This window comes from Vanacampus margaritifer, chromosome 9, assembly GCF_051991255.1.
Source record: "Vanacampus margaritifer isolate UIUO_Vmar chromosome 9, RoL_Vmar_1.0, whole genome shotgun sequence".
In the NCBI taxonomy this organism is placed as follows: Eukaryota; Metazoa; Chordata; class Actinopteri; order Syngnathiformes; family Syngnathidae; genus Vanacampus; species Vanacampus margaritifer.
In genome coordinates this window covers 25,057,662-25,076,492 of record NC_135440.1, presented here as the reverse complement: position 1 = coordinate 25,076,492, position 18,831 = coordinate 25,057,662, and the positions used below count along the sequence as shown (strand labels likewise).

The window sequence follows — 18,831 nt, the reverse complement described above, 5'->3', positions numbered from 1 at the left end:
TATTTTGAAACCCTAACCCTAGTTTAAAACCCTACTTTGAAACCCTAACCCTAGTTTGAAACTCTATTTTGAAACCCCAACCCTAGTTTAAAACCCTACTTTGAAACCCTAACCCTAACCCCTTTACAAAAACCTAAACCCTAACCCTAACCCTAGTTTAAAACCCTAACCCTATTTTGAAACCCTAACCCTAACCCTTACCCTAACCCTTACCCTAACCCTAAACCCAAACCCAACCCTAACCCTAACCCTAACCCTAACCCTTACCCTAACCCTAACCCTAACCCTAACTTTGAAACCCTAAACCTAGTTTAAAACCCTACTTTGAAACCCTAACCCTACCTAGTTTAAAACCCTACTTTGAAACCCTAACCCTAACCCTAACCCTACCCTTACCCTAACCCTAACCCTAACCCTAACCCTAAACTAGGGTTAGGGTTTCAAAGTAGGGTTTTAAACTAGGGTTAGGGTTTCAAAGTTAAGGTTAGGGTTAGGGTTATGGTTGGGTTAGGGTTAGGGTTAGGTTTTTGTAAAGGGGTTAACTCCCGGGTATTAGGGTTAGGGTTAGGGTTGGGGTTAGGGTTAGGGTTTCAAAGTAGGGTTTTAAACTAGGGTTAGGGTTTTAAACTAGGGTTAGGGTTTCAAAGATGGGTTTTAAACTAGGGCTGGGGTTTCAAAATAGGGTTTTAAACTAGGGTTAGGGTTTCAAAGTAGGGTTTTAAACTAGGGTTGGGGTTTCAAAATAGGGTTTTAAACTAGGGTTAGGGTTTTAAAGTAGGGTTTTAAGCTCGGGTTAGGGTTACAAAGTAGGGTTTAAACTAGGGTTAGGGTTTCAAAGTAGGGTTTTAAACTTGGGTTAGGGTTTCAAAGTAGGGTTTTAAACTCGGGTTAGGGTTACAAAGTAGGGTTTAACTAGGGTTAGGGTTTCAAAGTAGGGTTTTAAACTAGGGTTAGGGTTTTAAAGTCGGGTTTTAAACTCAGGTTAGGGTTACAAAGTAGGGTTTTAAACTCGGGTTAGGGTTACAAAGTAGGGTTTAAACTAGGGTTAGGGTTTCAAAGTAGAGTTTTAAACTCGGGTTAGGGTTTCAAAGTAGGGTTTTAAACTCGGGTTAGGGTTTCAAAGTAGGGTTTTAAACTAGGGTTAAGGTTTCAAACTAGCTAACCCTAACCATAACACATATTTTCATACATTTACATCTTACAGTAAGTGCAGTGACGGTGACAGAACATCCCATTCGTGCTTTCCAGTGACTTTATGTAAGCATTCTTGCTATCGTCGCAGATCTTTCGCGATGTCCCAGCAACGGTACCATCATGCCAGATAGCCAAGTCTTGTCTGACGGATGCTGAGGTCCGCAGATCTCCAAGTGTGATTCCACTCCAAAAATGCTGACCTCGTCGTCTCAAACATGAAGGTCATCCCAGGTCGTCAATGTCAAGTGCTGTCAGTGTGGCAACACAAATCTGCTTCTTTGATTCAATTAAGTGCCTCTTAATGGGGGCGGAACCATCCAATTATTGATAATATTGATACTCACTTGATATTGATCAATGTCAGTGGCATGAGATCAATATTTAGATTTCTTTTTCACTTCTGTATCCACAGCTAGCATAAACCTTGATGCAATACATTTACTCCACACAATTGTACTGGAATTTAAAAAAAGTGCTAGCATTATTCAGATCATATAATTTTTATATAATACTAAAAATGAAATGCTTTAGATGCATTTTTTTCTGTTTAAAAAAATGACCTGGAAAGACGGCATAAAAAGGTTTCTAATGGCCTATTTTTTGCAACCGGATGGCGTCAAAGCACTACTTTTCTTTTGGTGGGTCAAACAGAACCTCCTTCCCTTATGTCAACATAGTTCATCGGCACCATGATGTAACAATATGGTGCCGTAGCACTACTTTTCTACTAGGCAGCGATTTGGCGCCATCTTGTGGCATTTTAGGGCGATTAATCTGTGAATATGCATTTTGCAACGCATTTCTTTTGATGTTTTGGTGTAAAATGTTTGTTGAAATCTCTGAATTTGAGGGTGTTCTGTAAAAAAAAAAAAAAAAGAAAAAAGATAGCAATATTTGTTAAATAAAGCCTTTTCATTTATTTTACAAATTACGGAAAAGTGGTGAACACTCATACATGTAAACATAGCTATTTGTGTGTGTAAACTGATACGCACGCACACACACACACACACGGGGCATTCCCTTCAAGTGTTAGTCCGATCCGAACTCAGTGTTTTTAGCGCTCGCAGTCCAAACGGAACCAAAGTGAAGCGTGTGACTCGTATGCCGTACGTAACCTCGCGGCGCGCTGATCCCCTCGTGGCAAGTGGACGCTTGTTTGACACCAAAAATGCTGTTTTGTCGCTGAAAGTGAGAATAAAAATCAGTCGACGGGGGAAAAACTGGGCTTTCGGGTTTTTCCAAATCATCTTTTTGATGACTTTTTCCCTCCTCACTCCACTTTAAAGCAACTACGCACAACACCTTTGACATTCCAGCATTTGGTGACATAAATTCTCGCACACGAAAAAACATGATCATTGTCTTTGCCGCAAGTTTTTTGTTCAGAAAAATCTCCACTGGTATATCATTAAAATAAAGAAGTTTAAAAACCATAGCGACAAAGTTCTGGATGCGGTCGGGGGAGTGAAAAGGAGATACGGACGGAGAAGGAGGACAACAATAAAGTCAAATTTAGTGTGAAACAAGTTCCCGTTCTCGTCATCCTCCCTGCCTTGACTTCATCTCCCATAATGCACCTCTTCCGTCATATGAATCCCTGGATATGTCTGCGAATGCGGTGTCAATAGTCAATAGAAGTCCATGCTGGTTTCCTTCAGGTTTTTTTTTTGGGCCTTCAGCCCGCTTGCAGTCACACCTCCACCTGGCCCTGAGTCAGATGAGCCTTGAGCTGCTGGGCGGCGTTGAAAATCTTCCTCTGGTGGCCGAGCAGGTTCACGCCAAGGTTCTGGATGTCTCTGATGGAGATGGCACAAGAGGTGGGAGAGTTTAGATTTTAGAGCAGGTTTTTTTTTTTTTTTAATGCTTGTTTTAGTTTTTTTTTTTAGGTTTTTTTTATTAGTTTTAGTGTTTTATATATTTTTTTTATTATGGAGTGTTTGTCCAGTGCGAGATGGAAAAAAAAGATCACTAAGTATTGTGTAATAATGTAAATCACAATTCTAAAATGACTGTTAGACCTCATACAGCAATACCGAATTAAAGTTAAAATGGAATTTTGCTATAATTATAGTTAGTTTTATAAGCATAAGATTTAGATTCCCGTTTTTATTTTATTTCCTTAATGGAATTTTTTTTTTCTGTTTTAGTTTGTGACCCAAACTTGGGTCAAATTGGCCCAAGTAGAGGATCTGACCCAACTTTGTGGGTTGTTTAATACAAAATGAACACATTTATTTTTTTATTTTTTACCCAAAGTTGGGTCAAATTGATACAAGTAGAAGATCTGACCCAACTTTCTGGGTTGTTGTATATAATATGACAAAATTTTTGACCCAAAGTTTTGTGCAAAACAATCCAGGAAGTTGAGTCTGGACCAAACAACCCAACTTTCTGGGTTGTTTGATAGAAAATGACCCAATTTTTGACCCCAAGGTAGGTCAAACTCATCCAAATAGACAATCTGACCCAACTTTCTGGGTTGTTTTATACGAATATGACCCAATTTATGACCCAAATTTGGGTCAAATTGGCCCAAGTAGAGGATCTGACCCAACTTTCTGGGTTGTTTGATAGAGGTGGGAGAGTTTAGATTTTAGAGCAGGTTTTTTTTTTTTTTTAATGCTTGTTTTAGTTTATTTTTATTTATTTATTTATTTTTATTAGTTTTAGTGTTTTATATATTTTTTTTATTATGGAGTGTTTGTCCAGTGCGAGATGGAAAAAAAAGATCACTAAGTATTGTGTAATAATGTAAATCACAATTCTAAAATGACTGTTAGACCTCATACAGCAATACCGAATTAAAGTTAAAATGGAATTTTGCTATAATTATAGTTCGTTTTATAAGCATAAGATTTAGATTCCCGTTTTTATTTTATTTCCTTAATGGAATTTTTTTTTTCTGTTTTAGTTTGAGTTATTTTGTTAGTATTCCTAAACTATAGCAACCTTGGTAGACACCAGATTTTTCATTAGTTAGTACTTATTTCAGTTTGACTTTGTTTTTTAAAAATTCAGTTAGTTTTGATTCGTTTTTAGGACAGGTTTGTTTTATTTATTTTATTTTATTATTATTATTTTTTCATATTTTATTTGTATATTTTTTATTCCCTCGGAAAAAAACTTTTATTAATTTATTTTATAGTTGTATTAGTTTTAGTTAGTTTTTTTTTTTTTTTAATAAATATTTGTCATGTGTAGGATAAGTTTATTTCTCCGGAGCAAATACATTTTCTAATGAACCCTCAAAGCTCATGTATGATACTAACTGTCAAAATAAAAATGATGGAAGATTTCTCTATAATTAGTAATAATAGTTATTTTATTTCATTCAGATTTTTTTTGTTAATGAGTCGATGGACACATACCGATAATCGAACCACATTTGCGTTTGTGTTTCTGGCCGAGTTGTACTCACTCCACTGTGAGGCGACTGACTCTGTCCAAAGTGTCCAAATGCGCTCGATCAAACTCGTCTTGGTATCGCTCCATCTTCAGCGCCCGTAGCCAATCGCCGACTGTGGCCACTGATGAGAAGTCTGTGGGGGTGGGGCTTAGCAGCGGCTGCGAGCAGCTTCTACAAACAAAAGATAACGAGCAAAATCCAACCCGCGCTGCGCGAGAACTCGCTGCCTGAGTGCCGGTCTTACCGCGTTATGTCCGTCTTCAGGGACGCGGGATGCCTGATGAGGCGGTCCATGGAGGACAAGATGGACTCGAACCCCGGCCGATCCCCTCGGTCGGCCTGCCAGCACTGAAGCATTAATGAGTGGAGGGCTGAGGGGCAGCTGGTGGGGGCGGGGAGGCGGAACTGGTCGGCTACGGCCTTCATCACCTGTCGACAAATGTTGGGAAATTGATAAATGGACTCCCATTTGAATGAGGGAGGTCAACATCATCCTCCGTACTCACTTCCTGATTACTCATGTCCCAGTAGGGGCGCTCGCCGTACGACATCACTTCCCACATCAGGATGCCGAAGCTCCAGACGTCGCTGGCCGAGCTGAACTTGCGATGCTGAAAGGCTTCCGGCGCCGTCCACCTCACGGGAATCTTGCTCCCCTGACGCAGGACAACACAGCTGCTCAAATACTGTCAATTTCACACCATTTCATTTGCCAGCACGTACCAGCGAGGCTGTGTATGTTGGCATGTTGTGGTCCAGACCCCTCATGAGTCGGGACAGGCCGAAGTCGGACACTTTGCACACCAGGTTGGAGTTGACCAGCACGTTCCTGGCCGCCAGATCCCTGTGGACGAAGTTTCTCTCCGACAGGTACCGCATCCCGGCGCCGACGCCTCGGAGCATCCCCACCAGCTGGAGGACGCTGAACTGACCCTCGTTCTCCTGCAGGGGGCGACAGAAAGACGCAAAGTCAGTAAACAAGTTGCGAGTTGAATTTGTCTGTGAATCTCGGAATCTTGATTGAGTGGCTCACCCTGAGGAAGGAATCCAGCGGCCCGTTCTCCATGAACTCCGTGATGATCCTTGCCGGAGGGACTCGGGTAATCACGCCCTCTAACTTTAGCACGTTGGGGTGGTCGAATTGTCCCAGGACCCCCGCCTCACTCAGGAACATGCCCTTCTCTCTGTCGGACGCCCCCCAGCGCAAAGTCTTGACGGCGACCAGAACCTCCCGGCGGCCCGGTGGATGGTAGCGGCCCCGGGACACCTCTCCAAACTGGGCTGCAGAGGACAGGAAGTGATACCCGTCACCATATTCATCCATTTTCTATCACGTGTGTCATTAGCTTATCCAGGCGGAGCTTGCACTTTAAAAACAGTTGAGGGTAACCCAATTATGGATCAAAAATGGACTGATCCACGTTATGGTTCAATTTGACCCAACTTTAATTTTTGACCCAAAGTTGTGTCAAATTGACCCAAGTAGAGGATCTGATTCAATTCTGTGGGATGTTTTATACAAAATGACCCAATTATTGACCCAAAGGTGGGTCAAATTGATCCAAGTAGAGGATCTGACCCAACTTTGTGGGTTGTTTAATACAAAATCAACCCATTTCTTTCTCTCTTTTTTTACCCAAAGTTGGGTCAAATTGATCCAAGTAGAAGATCTGACCCAACTTTCTGGGTTGTTTTATACAATATGACCCAATTTGTGACCCAAACTTGGGTCAAATTGGCCCAAGTAGAGGATCTGACCCAACTTTGTGGGTTGTTTAATACAAAATGAACACATTTATTTTTTTATTTTTTACCCAAAGTTGGGTCAAATTGATACAAGTAGAAGATCTGACCCAACTTTCTGGGTTGTTGTATATAATATGACAAAATTTTTGACCCAAAGTTTTGTGCAAAACAATCCAGGAAGTTGAGTCTGGACCAAACAACCCAACTTTCTGGGTTGCTTGATAGAAAATGACCCAATTTTTGACCCCAAGGTAGGTCAAACTCATTCAAATAGACAATCTGACCCAACTTTCTGGGTTGTTTTATACGAATATGACCCAATTTGTGACCCAAATTTGGGTCAAATTGGCCCAAGTAGAGGATCTGACCCAACTTTCTGGGTTGTTTGATAGAAAATGACCAAATTTTTGACCCCAAGGTAGGTCAAACTCATCCAAATAGACAATTTGACCCAACTTTCTGGGTTGTTTTATACAATATGACCCAATTTGTGACCCAAATTTGGGTCAAATTGGCCCAAGTAGGGGATCTGACCCAACTTTCTGGGTTATTTTATACAATATGACCCAATTTTTGACCCAAGTAGAGGATTTGTCCATTTTTATTTTTTAACCGATAATAGGGTTATATTTGACACAACTGTTTGGGTAAGAGGCGAGATACACTCTGGCCAAGAAGAAAATGAGACTCACCCGCACCGATCACCTCCTCGATCTTCAGGTGAGTCGAGTCAATCTCCCGGGCAAATTCTTTGACAGCCTCGCTGGGGTCCTCGTAAGTGGAGGGGTCCACGTAATATTTCACACCACCTGGAGAAACAAATTGGAACATGCTAAGCTGCCACTAGAGGGCGCCCGCACACACTGACATGACTTGTTTTTGAAAAAGGTCAAAGGTGCATCCGCCCACCTCTGTTACTAATGTATCTCTGGAGTCTGTCGCTGTACGGACTCGCTCTCCTTTTACTGTCGCACAAAAGCAAACACCTTTAATTGCACGAATGCGTCAACCGTTTACTGGTTGAGTCCGTCGAACGCATCACCTGCGAAATACCACGACGACAACAATGGCCGCCACCACCAGCAGAAACGCCGCCCCTCCCATCACTGAGCCCACCAGCAGAGGAAGCTGATTTTGGACCTGCTGCGAATGCTCCTCTGGGGAAGACAAGACGGAAAATGTGACTTTGGAGGTCGACATGGATTTCGGTGCTACCCTCCAGGATCCATCCCGGCCGGGCCTTACCGAGAGGCAGTGTGGTGAAGTAGACGGTGTTGCTGTACGGGCCGAAGCCTCGCTCGTTGCGAGCTCGGATCTGGAAGGCGTAGATGGACCCCGCGAGGAGCGAGTTGACGGTCAGAGTGTTGGTCTCGCTGAACACGCTGGCCGCACTGTCCACGTCTGAGCCCTGTTAGAACCGCAGAGTCCACTGTGAGACATCCGTGCCGGTAAGAAGAGATGGAGGAAGTCACACGGGCAAATCAGAAGTCTCAAGTCCTAACCGCGGGGTTTGCCTTGGCGTGAACAACCCCTTCCCAACCTTCAAAGACTCCCTGTTTGGACCTTGAAGCTAACTGTTGCTAACTTGCTACTGTCGATGGATATGTCACAGCTGTTATTCAAAGTCTGAGACTGGTCAAGTCAAGTCATCTTTATGGTCAAGTCATGTCACTCAAGTCTAAATCAAACTTGAGTCGAGTTTTATCCAAGCCAATCCCAAATCCCGATTTTAATCGGACTCAAGTCAAGTCTTGTGACTGAAGTCCCACACTTCTGCTGGTACCTTATCAAAGTATCTGAGCTGGTACTCCAGGATGTCCCCGTTGGGTCTGTCAGGCTGCGGCCACGACAGCGTGATGGAGTCCGGGGCGCGGCTCAGCTGGTGCATTATGGGAACTGTACTGGGAACTGTGGGAGACAATTTCACAGCTGACCACAAGAGGGCAGTGTTTGCGAATTGAAAGGAGTGATTTCTTTTCATTTCACCAGACAGCATGCAACATAATCTCCCTTCCTCATTCATCTCTGTCCTTTTTGTCATCCCGCAGAGACTATAATGGGATCTGACGGGATATTGTAACCTCGAGCAACCTTCCTGCCTGGACAGCAGGAGCGGAACAAAAAGGAGGCGGGGCATGGGGGGCGCTCTTCATGCCAGAGCCAAACACAAATACATTAGCATCAAAAGCAGGCTTCACTTTCATCTCCTCTTTTTTTCATCCTTTCGCTCCGTACTCACCTGACTGGCTCGTGGTAAAATTGATGCTGGTGTAGCGAGCTGGGAAAGGGCTCAGTGCCGACACCTCATTCATGGCTTGCACCTGTTACAGCAAGAACAACGCATGGCGGACATGGACTTTTATTTTATTCACCAGTTCTGCGTTGATTTGTATGATTTTCCAAAATAAAATGTACACAAAAAAAATCAACCCTGACCGAACCCTGAAACCTTTGACTTTCTTGAACCCTAAACCTAACCTTGTCTTTACCCCCTAATTTGAAACCTTTTCCACAGTTTGAAACCTGAACCCCAGCTGCGAACCCTAATTTGAAATATTAAATGAAACCTTAACACAGACTTCAAAGAGTAATTTGAATTCCTAACCTGAACGTGAAACTCTAACCCAGGCTTTAAATCCAAATTTGAAACCCCTAACTTTTTTGACGCCTTAACCTTGACTTCACACACTCATTTGAAACCTTAACCCTGTCTCCAAAGCACCCCCCCCCCCAAAAAAAAACTAACCCAAGATTCAAAGCCTGGACAGCAGTATTTTATTTGAAACCCTGAATTTGTAAATCCTAACTCAGAAACCCTAAAACAGGTTTGAATCCCTAATTTAAAACACTAACCTAAATCCTTCACCATAGGTATGAACCCTAATTATGAACCCTGATAATCCCGCCCACCTGTATGAGGTAAGTGACTCTGGTGAGCAGGTTGTTGAGGGTCACGCTGGTTTGTTTGAGGTTGGTCTGGACGGGACTGAAGGTGACGCCTTCTCCGCACCAGGAGCACAACGCCGGGTTGGCGATGGTGGGTGAGGGGCAGATGCGACAAACCACTCCGTACCAGACTTCGCTGCGGCCTCCCATGTCCACCGGAGGGCGCCACCTTAAAGACACCCCGCCGTCGCCGCTTTCGTACTCCCAGGACAACGAAACTGGAGCGGAGGGAGGAGCTGTGGCGAGAATAAAACACACGTAAAGAACGACGTTATTTTTTTTTTTTTAAATGTTTAGTTTTAGTTAGTTTGCAGTATTAGTTTTAATTTTAAAAAAAGTGTATTACTTGTGTGCAATATTTATTCAACACTATGGTAAAGTGAAAAGGTGCTTTTCTATTGACTGCTAAATGACGTGACTTCTGTGTGACACACTTTTAACTCATTCACTGCCATTGACGGCTATAAACGTCAAAAATTAATTTGAACTATTTCTATTGTTTTTTTCCCACTTTTGTTAACAAGAGTATGAAAACCTTGAGAGAAAAAAAATACATTTAGAACATATGCAAAATTTGTGATTAATCGTGAGTTAACCAGTGAAGTCATGTGATTAATTACAATAAAAAATTATTATTTTTTAAATCGTAATTAATTGCATGACTTCAATAGTTAACACACGATAAATCACAAATTTGATATCTGTTCTAAATGTACAATACAATTTTTTCCTAGGTTTTCATACTCTTGTTAACAAAAGTCGATTTTTTTTTAAACTAATAGAAATAGTTACAAAGATTTTTTGACGTTTATAACCGTCAAAGGCAGTGAATGAGTTAGATGTCCTCATTCCGGGAAAAGGAAAAAAAACTAAAAAAAAACGTCTTTACTCCGGTTAAACCAACACTAAGGAACTTTCACTTTATGTTGATTATGGCGGCGCCATATGGACAAAAGCGGTAATGTTATGCCTGAAGGAAGATCACATTTCCCATGAGGACAAGCGTATTGCATTGTTTTGGAGCTCACGCCTTTTTCTTTTTTGTCTCCTCAGACAAAACTTTTCAGTTGTTATGCAGCTTCTTCCAGGTGATCTTGCGTCGACATTCAAATTGACTTGTAGTTTTTTGTGTGGCGGTGTTCCTACCATCCTCCTCCAAGTTGCTTAGCGCCAGTAAAAATGATACAGACCCACTCAGGCCATGGAAAAGGTACCATTCTACACAATTAAAGATCTATAAGAGGCCAGGGATGATGGATGCGACGTCTGGCTGTGCCCGAGCGAGAGAAACGACTCCAGGCCCCCCCCTCAGAGCGTGACCGACAAAAGCGCACAAAAAAGCTCACTTGTGCAAGCGGACGAGTTGGCATCGCCGGCCGCCCGGTAAAAGCTGCTGCGGCATTCGCACACGCTGGACCCCTCGCGGCTGGTTCGGCTGTTGGAGGGGCACACCAAGCAGGGGACGGAACCAGAAGCTGGTTTGAAGTAGCCCACGGGGCAGGCTGAGGGAAAAAAACACAAGGAGGGTTTAGTTTGTAAACATTTAACAAGAGAACTTCATACATGTTTCAATTGTTTCATAATGCATTAGTATTGTTTCCTTTACAAAAGTCTTTATTTCTTCTTAAAAAAAGAACTTTATTCACATAAAATTGCACTTTTCCCCCCCTGAATAAATAATGCTTTACTTTTGTAACTTTATGATAGTTTTTCTTGAAACAAATTCAGTTTTTATTCTCACAAACAAATGATGAATAATAATAATAATAATAATAATAATAAATAATTACATTATAATTTACACCCACCCCCCAAAAAAAGAAGATTTTTTTTGTTCCTGGAGGAAAGAAAAATTGTCATTTTATTTTTTTATTTTTAAAATACATTCTTGAAACGTTGCTGTTTATTTTTTGATGATTCTATTAATCTTACTAACTTTATATAATTTTTTTTTACAGAACTCTATTCACAAACTATTGCTACTTTTTTTCTAACAATTAATTTTTTTTAATTGTTGACTTTTTTTCTTTTATTGTTGTCGCTGTCATTATTGTTACTGATGATGATGATATAAATTTTATTAACTTTTTCTTCTTCTAAAAAAGACCTTTATTTATTTATTGCTACTTTTTCAAAACAAAAACGTGACTCATATAATTCATTCATTAATAAGTATAACTGCCATTATAAAAAAAAATAAAAAATCATTCTTGTAACATTTTAAAGATTGTTTTTCCAACAAAGAATATATGCCTGTTTGTTCCTGAATAAAGTATATATTTTTTTGTATTTTTTTATTCTTTAAAGTTTATAGTTAGAATTAAAATAAGCGCTTATCCTATAACTAATAATGTATAACAAAGGCATTATTATTATTATTATTAATACTACTACTACTACTACTACTACTAATAATAATAATAATATTTCCCCCCTCATCGTGTTCCTAAGATTCCTGAAGCAAACGCACGTGCTGTTTGGTATTTTTCCTCATGGACAAATGTAACCACAGCAACAATTATTTGGGGCTGAGCATCAAATTTTTGTGAATTAGCGGTCCAAAGCGAGGCCTGTTATTAGTCGTTGGCTGAATGCAGCAAGTGACGTTGCTGTTGAAAGTCTAAAACGGTCCACGGTGCGCTCGCTGCCAAGCCACCCGCCGCCGCCGCCGCCGACTGCACGGAAAAGCTCCACATGGCGTTTTGGCTGCCGCCATCTTGTTTATGTGAGGGCAGAGGTGACCTATTTGAACGAGAACAGGACATTCGGACCGACATCGATAATCCTTCTTAGCTCTGGCTCTAAATTTGGATGCTTGGAAAGGGGAAAAGCTGGAATCAACATGAACAAATATTGTAATTCCGATAAGTTGTCATAATTAAAAAACAAAAAAAATGATTGAATATTTTTTTTTTATGTAATCTCTGTCACACTATAACTGCAGACTGTAGTGAAGCGCTAACATCTTCGACTGCTTAAAATGTGGACTGTGTGTCGAGTGTTAATGTCAACCGTGTGCCGGCTCAACTCCGAGGTCGAGGCTAAACGCGCCCGCAGCCTGGTCTGTCCTGAGCTCCGCTGTGAGACGATTGAGTGTTGATGTGCTGCCGTTTGAGCAAACGCCGCGTTTATATGTCAGCACCCGACAGGAGTAACATAAAAAAAAATAAAAAAAAGTCAGCTCTCTTTAACTCTTTGACTGCCAAAAACGTTAAATAACATTTAGTAAAATCCTAGGGAGGAGTGCCAAAGACGTTAAAAGACGTTTGTTTCAAAACAGAGGTGAAACCATTTTCTATTGTTCATTACTGAAACACGGAATAAGGTAGAAACAAACTCTTTTTTTCTGATGAAAGATGAGAGTCCAATCTTTCATTTGGTAGTATGTGTGTTCCCATAGTCCAAACACAACATTTTCTGTGGACCTTGAAAGATCAGTCAAAATGCTTAAATCGGCTGGCACCCACGGCATCCCTTTTCTGAAAACGTCTGGCAGTCAAAGAGTTAATAAGTCAGCTGTTAAAAAAAAAAAAAGAAACAGACATTTTTGAGGGCAGGTGCTCAAGCAACCAAAAAAGGCAAAATATTAGGAACAGCTCTCAGTGCAATACAAAGCAAATTCCCGCCACTGTAAACTCCACGTAGCACTATTGACAGACGCATCGATGACATCATCTAATGGCTGTATTTAATTATTGACGACAGATACTAGCCATGCAAATGCGGCCATTAGTGGCTTTTATAGCATGCTTGTACTTTAAGGCAAGGCCACGATGTCATTGCTTCTCTCATCTGTAACCTGATTTTACATAAGTACATTGAATGACCCGATTTCAATGTTTTCCAAAATCAGCTCCTGTCATGCGTTGGAACCCGACTGTGTGATGGTGCAACCATTTTTTTTTAATTTTTCATTTTGTTAACTATGGTAAGCCTAAGAATCGAAATCGCAATGTGAACGTAGCCCAACAGGAATCGTAATTGCCTCTTTTACAGTCATAGCGGTCCGCTTTTATCTTGTTCTCGGCGGTGTGCCTTGAAGCGTGTCAAATCAATAAAGTTGAGTTAAGTGCTGCAAGAGGGATTTTCAATGACATTCAGTAAGTACACGCTTTAGCATTAATAGGTTGCCATTATTATTATTTCATTGCTTTTATCCAGGCGTCCATTTTGTGTAGCACTTGTTCTCGTTAGGGTCATGGGTGGGCCGGAGCTTTCCTCAGCTGACTTCTGGCGAGAGAATTTAGCTACAACCTGGACTTGTTGCCAGCCAATCGCAGAGCCCATAGATAAACCGCCATTTTTTTTTTTAAATGGGGTTTTACAGCGTTTTTGTTGTACATCAGTTGTGTTTAAATATTTCCTGCTGAAACGTTGATGCTAGTTTCTTTAGCCTGTCTATGGAGTTTTGTATTGTGTGTTAGCATGAAGCTAGTGGACTTCCGTCAAACGGGGATGTGTAAATATACAACATGCTATTCTTCTTTGTTTTATTTTTAGGTTTCCAGGAAACTTCAGTTGGGATTGTCAATAAACAAGGATTGTTCTTTATCTGCCAAACTGCAACAAAAAAAGTAAAAAATAATAATAATAATCAGCTGACTGCTTGCATCTTGAAAAACACGTCTATTTGGTCATTTGTAAGTCAAGTTACCACTGTACGTTGTCACGTTCTGCGGTTTTTGAGTTTTAAGGTCTCTGACTGAATGAACTCTAGTAATATTCGCTAGTCTAACTTTTTTTCCAAAGGTCTTAGAGCCATACGTAATGCAAAAAAACCCACACACACACAAAAAAGATGAGCTAAGCAGTGTAACAGGTGGAAATTTATCTGTATGTTTTTAGAGAGACATATTTTAACAAACCTCACGATTTTTCACTCAATTTTGAAAAAAAAACAAACAAACAAAAAAAACATCCAGACTTTCATTCATGAGGCAACATAATACTGCACGGCTCCCCTAGAGTGAAATAAAGGCGGAGTTAATAACTCTATTTTTTGTGATTGTTCCGACAAGATAATTTTTTTATTTTATTTTTTTTAACAATCAACAATGTGATTCAAGTGTTTTGGAAATGTGTCTCCTTCATGCTCCACCTGACCGTCTTCTTCTTTGCACAATCCTGTCTGGGAAATGTCTTAAAGCTGACATGTGGACACGTGTGCGTGTGTACCGTTACTGCGCCGTGGTGGGAGAGGACGGGGACGGAGCAGGAAGTAGAAGAATAGAGAGAATCAACTGATAAAAGCCTTTTGGTGTTCTCGCTTGTCTCATGGAGTCCACATGGCTTTTTATACAGGTGTGAAGAGAGGGATTGGGGGGGGGGGTGATGGGGGGGGGGGCAGAAGGTAGGATCATGAGCGGCTGTGTGAGTTCATGGCTTAGAGGACGAGGAAGTCAAGAAGAGGATGTTAACTATAGCCTTCCTCCATCTTTAATGCGGCATGTGCACATCAGCGGACGTGTTCTCTCGCAGATTTGACATGAAACATGAATCGGCTAAAAAGCATTATTATCCCCCCCCCCCCCAGCCCCCCCCCCAACTGATTACAGCAACCCTATTGTACGCTTTGAAAACTCCGCCATCAGTTCGTTGCGCTTTTATTCCATATTGTCCATCCATAAAACAGAGTTCATGGCCATTATGGAGGCACATTATGCACACCAGGGACGAATGCTGTGGGTTGCCAGCTCCTGGGGTGAGCGCTCCCTTTGTCCACCAATGCAATAATGAGCTTTTTTGTTCCTTTAGGGCAAGGGTGAGCAAATGTTTTCCTCCGAAGGATGCGCACGGGAAAAAAAATGGAAGGAGCACTTTGATATTCTTCAACTTGAATCTATGTTTTTTTGTTGTATACTGAAATCATTTTGGTTTCAGCTCAAAAAAAATTTTCCCCTCTTCTTGCTTTTCTCCCATAGACAGCTGACTGGTCGTCATGTTTACTTCAGTTCACCCCCCCCCCCCCCCCAAAAAAAAAGGAACCAAATTGGAAATGGGATTTTATTGCCATTACACATTCCCTAAATATTATTTTAATTAATTAATTAAATTTCAAGCGTCGAAAATAGCTTGAGAACAAACCCGGTAGTTGATACGTCATTGTGCGGGAGCTGTGTGGTGTTAAGTCACCTCAAGATTAAAAGTCTAGAAAGGCAAGTAACAAGTGAATATATTTACGTAAGCATGGCGGCCATTTTCAGAGCAGCCAACCCCATATTGGAAGTCAAGCTGAAGTTCTTGAGTTCGGTCCTAAACCCTTGAGTGACTTTTATTTTATTTATTTTTTTCAATTCTTTATTTATAGTGTAAATATTACTCAAAGTGGTCCCACTCTAAATTTACTCTACAAAATTTACTGTGTAGTTTTAGGTTTAGTTTTAGTTTTACATAAATGTTTAAATAGAGGATTTTGGTGAGTGCAAGAGAAAAAAAAAGTGTCTTAATCTCTAATAAAATAAATTACAATTTCCAAATGACTGTTTGATCTTTTTAAATTTTAAATTTGGTATACCAAATTTAAAATGAGCCCCAAAATCATGTATAATATTAACTGACAAAAACAAAGAACATTTTTCATATCATTTCACTAAGTTTTACTTTTGTAAAAATAAAATGCAGTTTTATTTTTTATTTATTTATTTTTTCAATTCTTTATTTATAGTGTAAATATTACTCAAAGTGGTCCCACTCTAAATTTACTCTACAAAATTTACTGTGTAGTTTTAGGTTTAGTTTTAGTTTTACATAAATGTTTAAATAGAGGATTTTGGTGAGTGCAAGACAAAAAAAAGTGTCTTAATCTATAATAAAATAAATTGCAATTTCCAAATGACTGTTTGACCTTTTTAAATTTTAAATTTGGTATTACTCTTCGGTTGTATAGAATCTATACAACCGAAGAGTAATACCAAATTTAAAATGAGCCCCAAAATCATGTATAATATTAACTGACAAAAACAAAGAACATTTTTCGTATAATTTCACTATTTTTTATTTATTTATTATTTCAAGCATTTTGTTTTTTCGATAATGAAAATAAATATATCTTTTTTTTTTTTGCTAGTTTTCACGAACTATTCCTAAACTTGGTATGGACTCGGAAACTGTGCTGTTAAGGAAAGCGCTCAACATGGTGAAAATCATATTCAAAGAAAAAAAACAACCCCTACAGAACAAGAGGAGGGGCCGCTCCATGTGTAAATAGACGTCAACATCATACTTTGCTGCTGCCCGGATCAGTGACCCACTTTTTTTTTTCTTGTTCTCGCTCTCTCTCTTTTTCATTCGCTCTTTTGACTCCCAGCATAATCTGTCACACACACACACACACACACACACACACACACGCACACACACACACGGTCAGGCACAGATGCGAGCACACAAAAGAAGGGATGCACTGCGACTCTCCATGCATCCGCTGAGACCGCCTGGACACGAACCGAATCTCACACACACACACACGCTCAGCTACTGGTCCGACCAATCACCTCCTTTCTTTCGGTTTTCCTTTCCGTTGCGTCCGCGATGATATTAGGACGCCCGGAAAGAGCGAGCAATGACGACTTGTCAATGGTGTACTTGTGATACAATACTGCCAATACAGTAGCACAACCAAAATTGTGTTATGACAGTCAGGCCCTCTCAGCCAACATCAGTGACCTTCGACCCAAATGTTTCCAACAGATCCAAAATGTTCTCAGTAGACTAGTTAGAGATGGAAAAAAAAAGAAAAAAAAGAAAAGAGGATCCAACTCCATATTTTCTGCGATTTTTCCTTCCTGTAGGACGACTTAGCGCAGTGTCATGTCATGACAACATGGCAGACTGCCAAAAGAAAATGAAGTATTTATGCGCATAGAGTTGAGGCTCACTATATTGCAGTTCACTTTTTGCTGTCCCACTGCATCACAGATTTTTTAATTGTACTTATGTTGCGCATTATTTGCTATCTCACATGATTTTGCTGTGATTTTTTTTTTTTTGTCATTACAGATGGCGATCATTTTCATGTTGCAAATTCTAGCCAATCAAAATGCGGCAAAGCTTTTTTTTTTTTAGCCGAAAAATCAATTTCTGGGTTATAAAAGCGAGCGAGCGAGCGAGCTACATTCTCATTCGCTGACTTAAACATCCGTCATCGAGGCAGGCCCGCCTTTTAAAGGCACACACGCATTCTACGTCATGGACTACACTGTAAAAAATAAATCTGTTGTTTTTACAGGGAAAAAATGGCAGCTGTGGTTGACAGAGAAATTCTGTAAAAAAAAAAAAAAAAAAAAATTATGTGCAAATGTAAACAAATTCACAAAACAACTTGTACATTTTACGAGTATTTAACTGCGTCAAAATTTTTACCGGGGATTCAATGTACAATAAACAAAAATCTTCATACAGAACAAAATAGTATAAAAGCAGCATGTTCTCGGTAAATGGCACTTCATTTGCATAACGCATTCTACGTCATGGACTACACTGTAAAAAATAAATCTGTTGTTTTTACAGGGAAAAAATGGCAGCTGTGGTTGACAGAGAAATTCTGTAAAAAAAAAAAAAAAAAAAAATTATGTGCAAATGTAAACAAATTCACAAAACAACTTGTACATTTTACGAGTATTTAACTGCGTCAAAATTTTTACCGGGATTCAATGTACAATAAACAAAAATCTTCATACAGAACAAAATAGTATAAAAGCAGCATGTTCTCGGTAAATGGCACTTCATTTGCATAGCGCTTTTCTAGCTTACAAGGCCCTCAAAGTGCTTTGCATTTTGACGACTCATCCACCTAAATAATATACAAGTTGTTCTGTAAAGTCGTTTATATTTGCACAGTATATATTTTTTTTAACCAAAATATTCTGGTAACCACAGCTGTCAGTTTTTTTTCTGTAAAACAACAGAATTTTTAAAAAGTGTACTGATGAATTAATAATTAAGTCTACAATATATCAATTTTAAATGAACATAATACATTTAGTTTAACCTTTTACTGTATATCTGAAAATATGACTTGTGCACGCACGTTTCTTTAGGCATAAACAAAATGTACCATAGAACGTACTGACAAAAAGTGTTATTTTTGTGAATTCTAAAAAAAAAAGTAATCTTTGTAAAATTTTCTTACTGTCAAATCAACATATTAATGTAAATGATGATTTTTTTTTTTATGTCACAATTTTACAGAAATTCTGACTTTTTTTATTTATTATTTATTTTTTATTTTTTACAGTTTACTGTATAGAAGGCGGGGATGATGACCTCAAGTGGACAAAAGTAAACACTTGTGTTTCTAAGTACACAAACGTAGACTGGGACCAGATGAGGGTGCAAGGAGCTTGTCTGGAGGTTACCAAAAAAAGGGCCAACGCACACCTGCCTGCCCACTGATGCACGACTCGGTCACGTCTGGCCGAACAGGCGCAAATGTTTCATACTTTGCGCGCGTGATCTGCTGAGCCTTTTCTTCTCCCACACAAGGACCCGCAAATGTCAAGAAAAGAAAATCATCAGTCAGCGGGAACGCAAACAAC

General features: G+C 39.9%; 1 protein-coding gene across 1 annotated transcript in view; it reads right to left on the bottom strand.

Moving 5' to 3' along the window:
- Window positions 1–2,087: 2,087 nt before the first annotated feature.
- ephb6 (eph receptor B6) overlaps window positions 2,088–18,831 on the bottom strand; it is a 42,368-nt gene continuing 25,624 nt past the window's right edge. The window contains exons 6-19 of the mRNA XM_077575400.1: window positions 10,642–10,797; window positions 9,260–9,531; window positions 8,589–8,670; window positions 8,133–8,257; window positions 7,595–7,757; window positions 7,392–7,506; window positions 7,259–7,314; window positions 7,042–7,158; window positions 5,637–5,884; window positions 5,327–5,545; window positions 5,110–5,259; window positions 4,848–5,032; window positions 4,616–4,774; window positions 2,088–2,993 (exon numbers count right to left, since the gene is read on the bottom strand). Of these exons, the coding sequence (XP_077431526.1) occupies window positions 2,888–2,993; window positions 4,616–4,774; window positions 4,848–5,032; window positions 5,110–5,259; window positions 5,327–5,545; window positions 5,637–5,884; window positions 7,042–7,158; window positions 7,259–7,314; window positions 7,392–7,506; window positions 7,595–7,757; window positions 8,133–8,257; window positions 8,589–8,670; window positions 9,260–9,531; window positions 10,642–10,797 (2,153 nt within the window). The 3' untranslated portion in view covers window positions 2,088–2,887. The remainder of the gene's footprint in view (window positions 2,994–4,615; window positions 4,775–4,847; window positions 5,033–5,109; window positions 5,260–5,326; window positions 5,546–5,636; window positions 5,885–7,041; window positions 7,159–7,258; window positions 7,315–7,391; window positions 7,507–7,594; window positions 7,758–8,132; window positions 8,258–8,588; window positions 8,671–9,259; window positions 9,532–10,641; window positions 10,798–18,831) is intronic.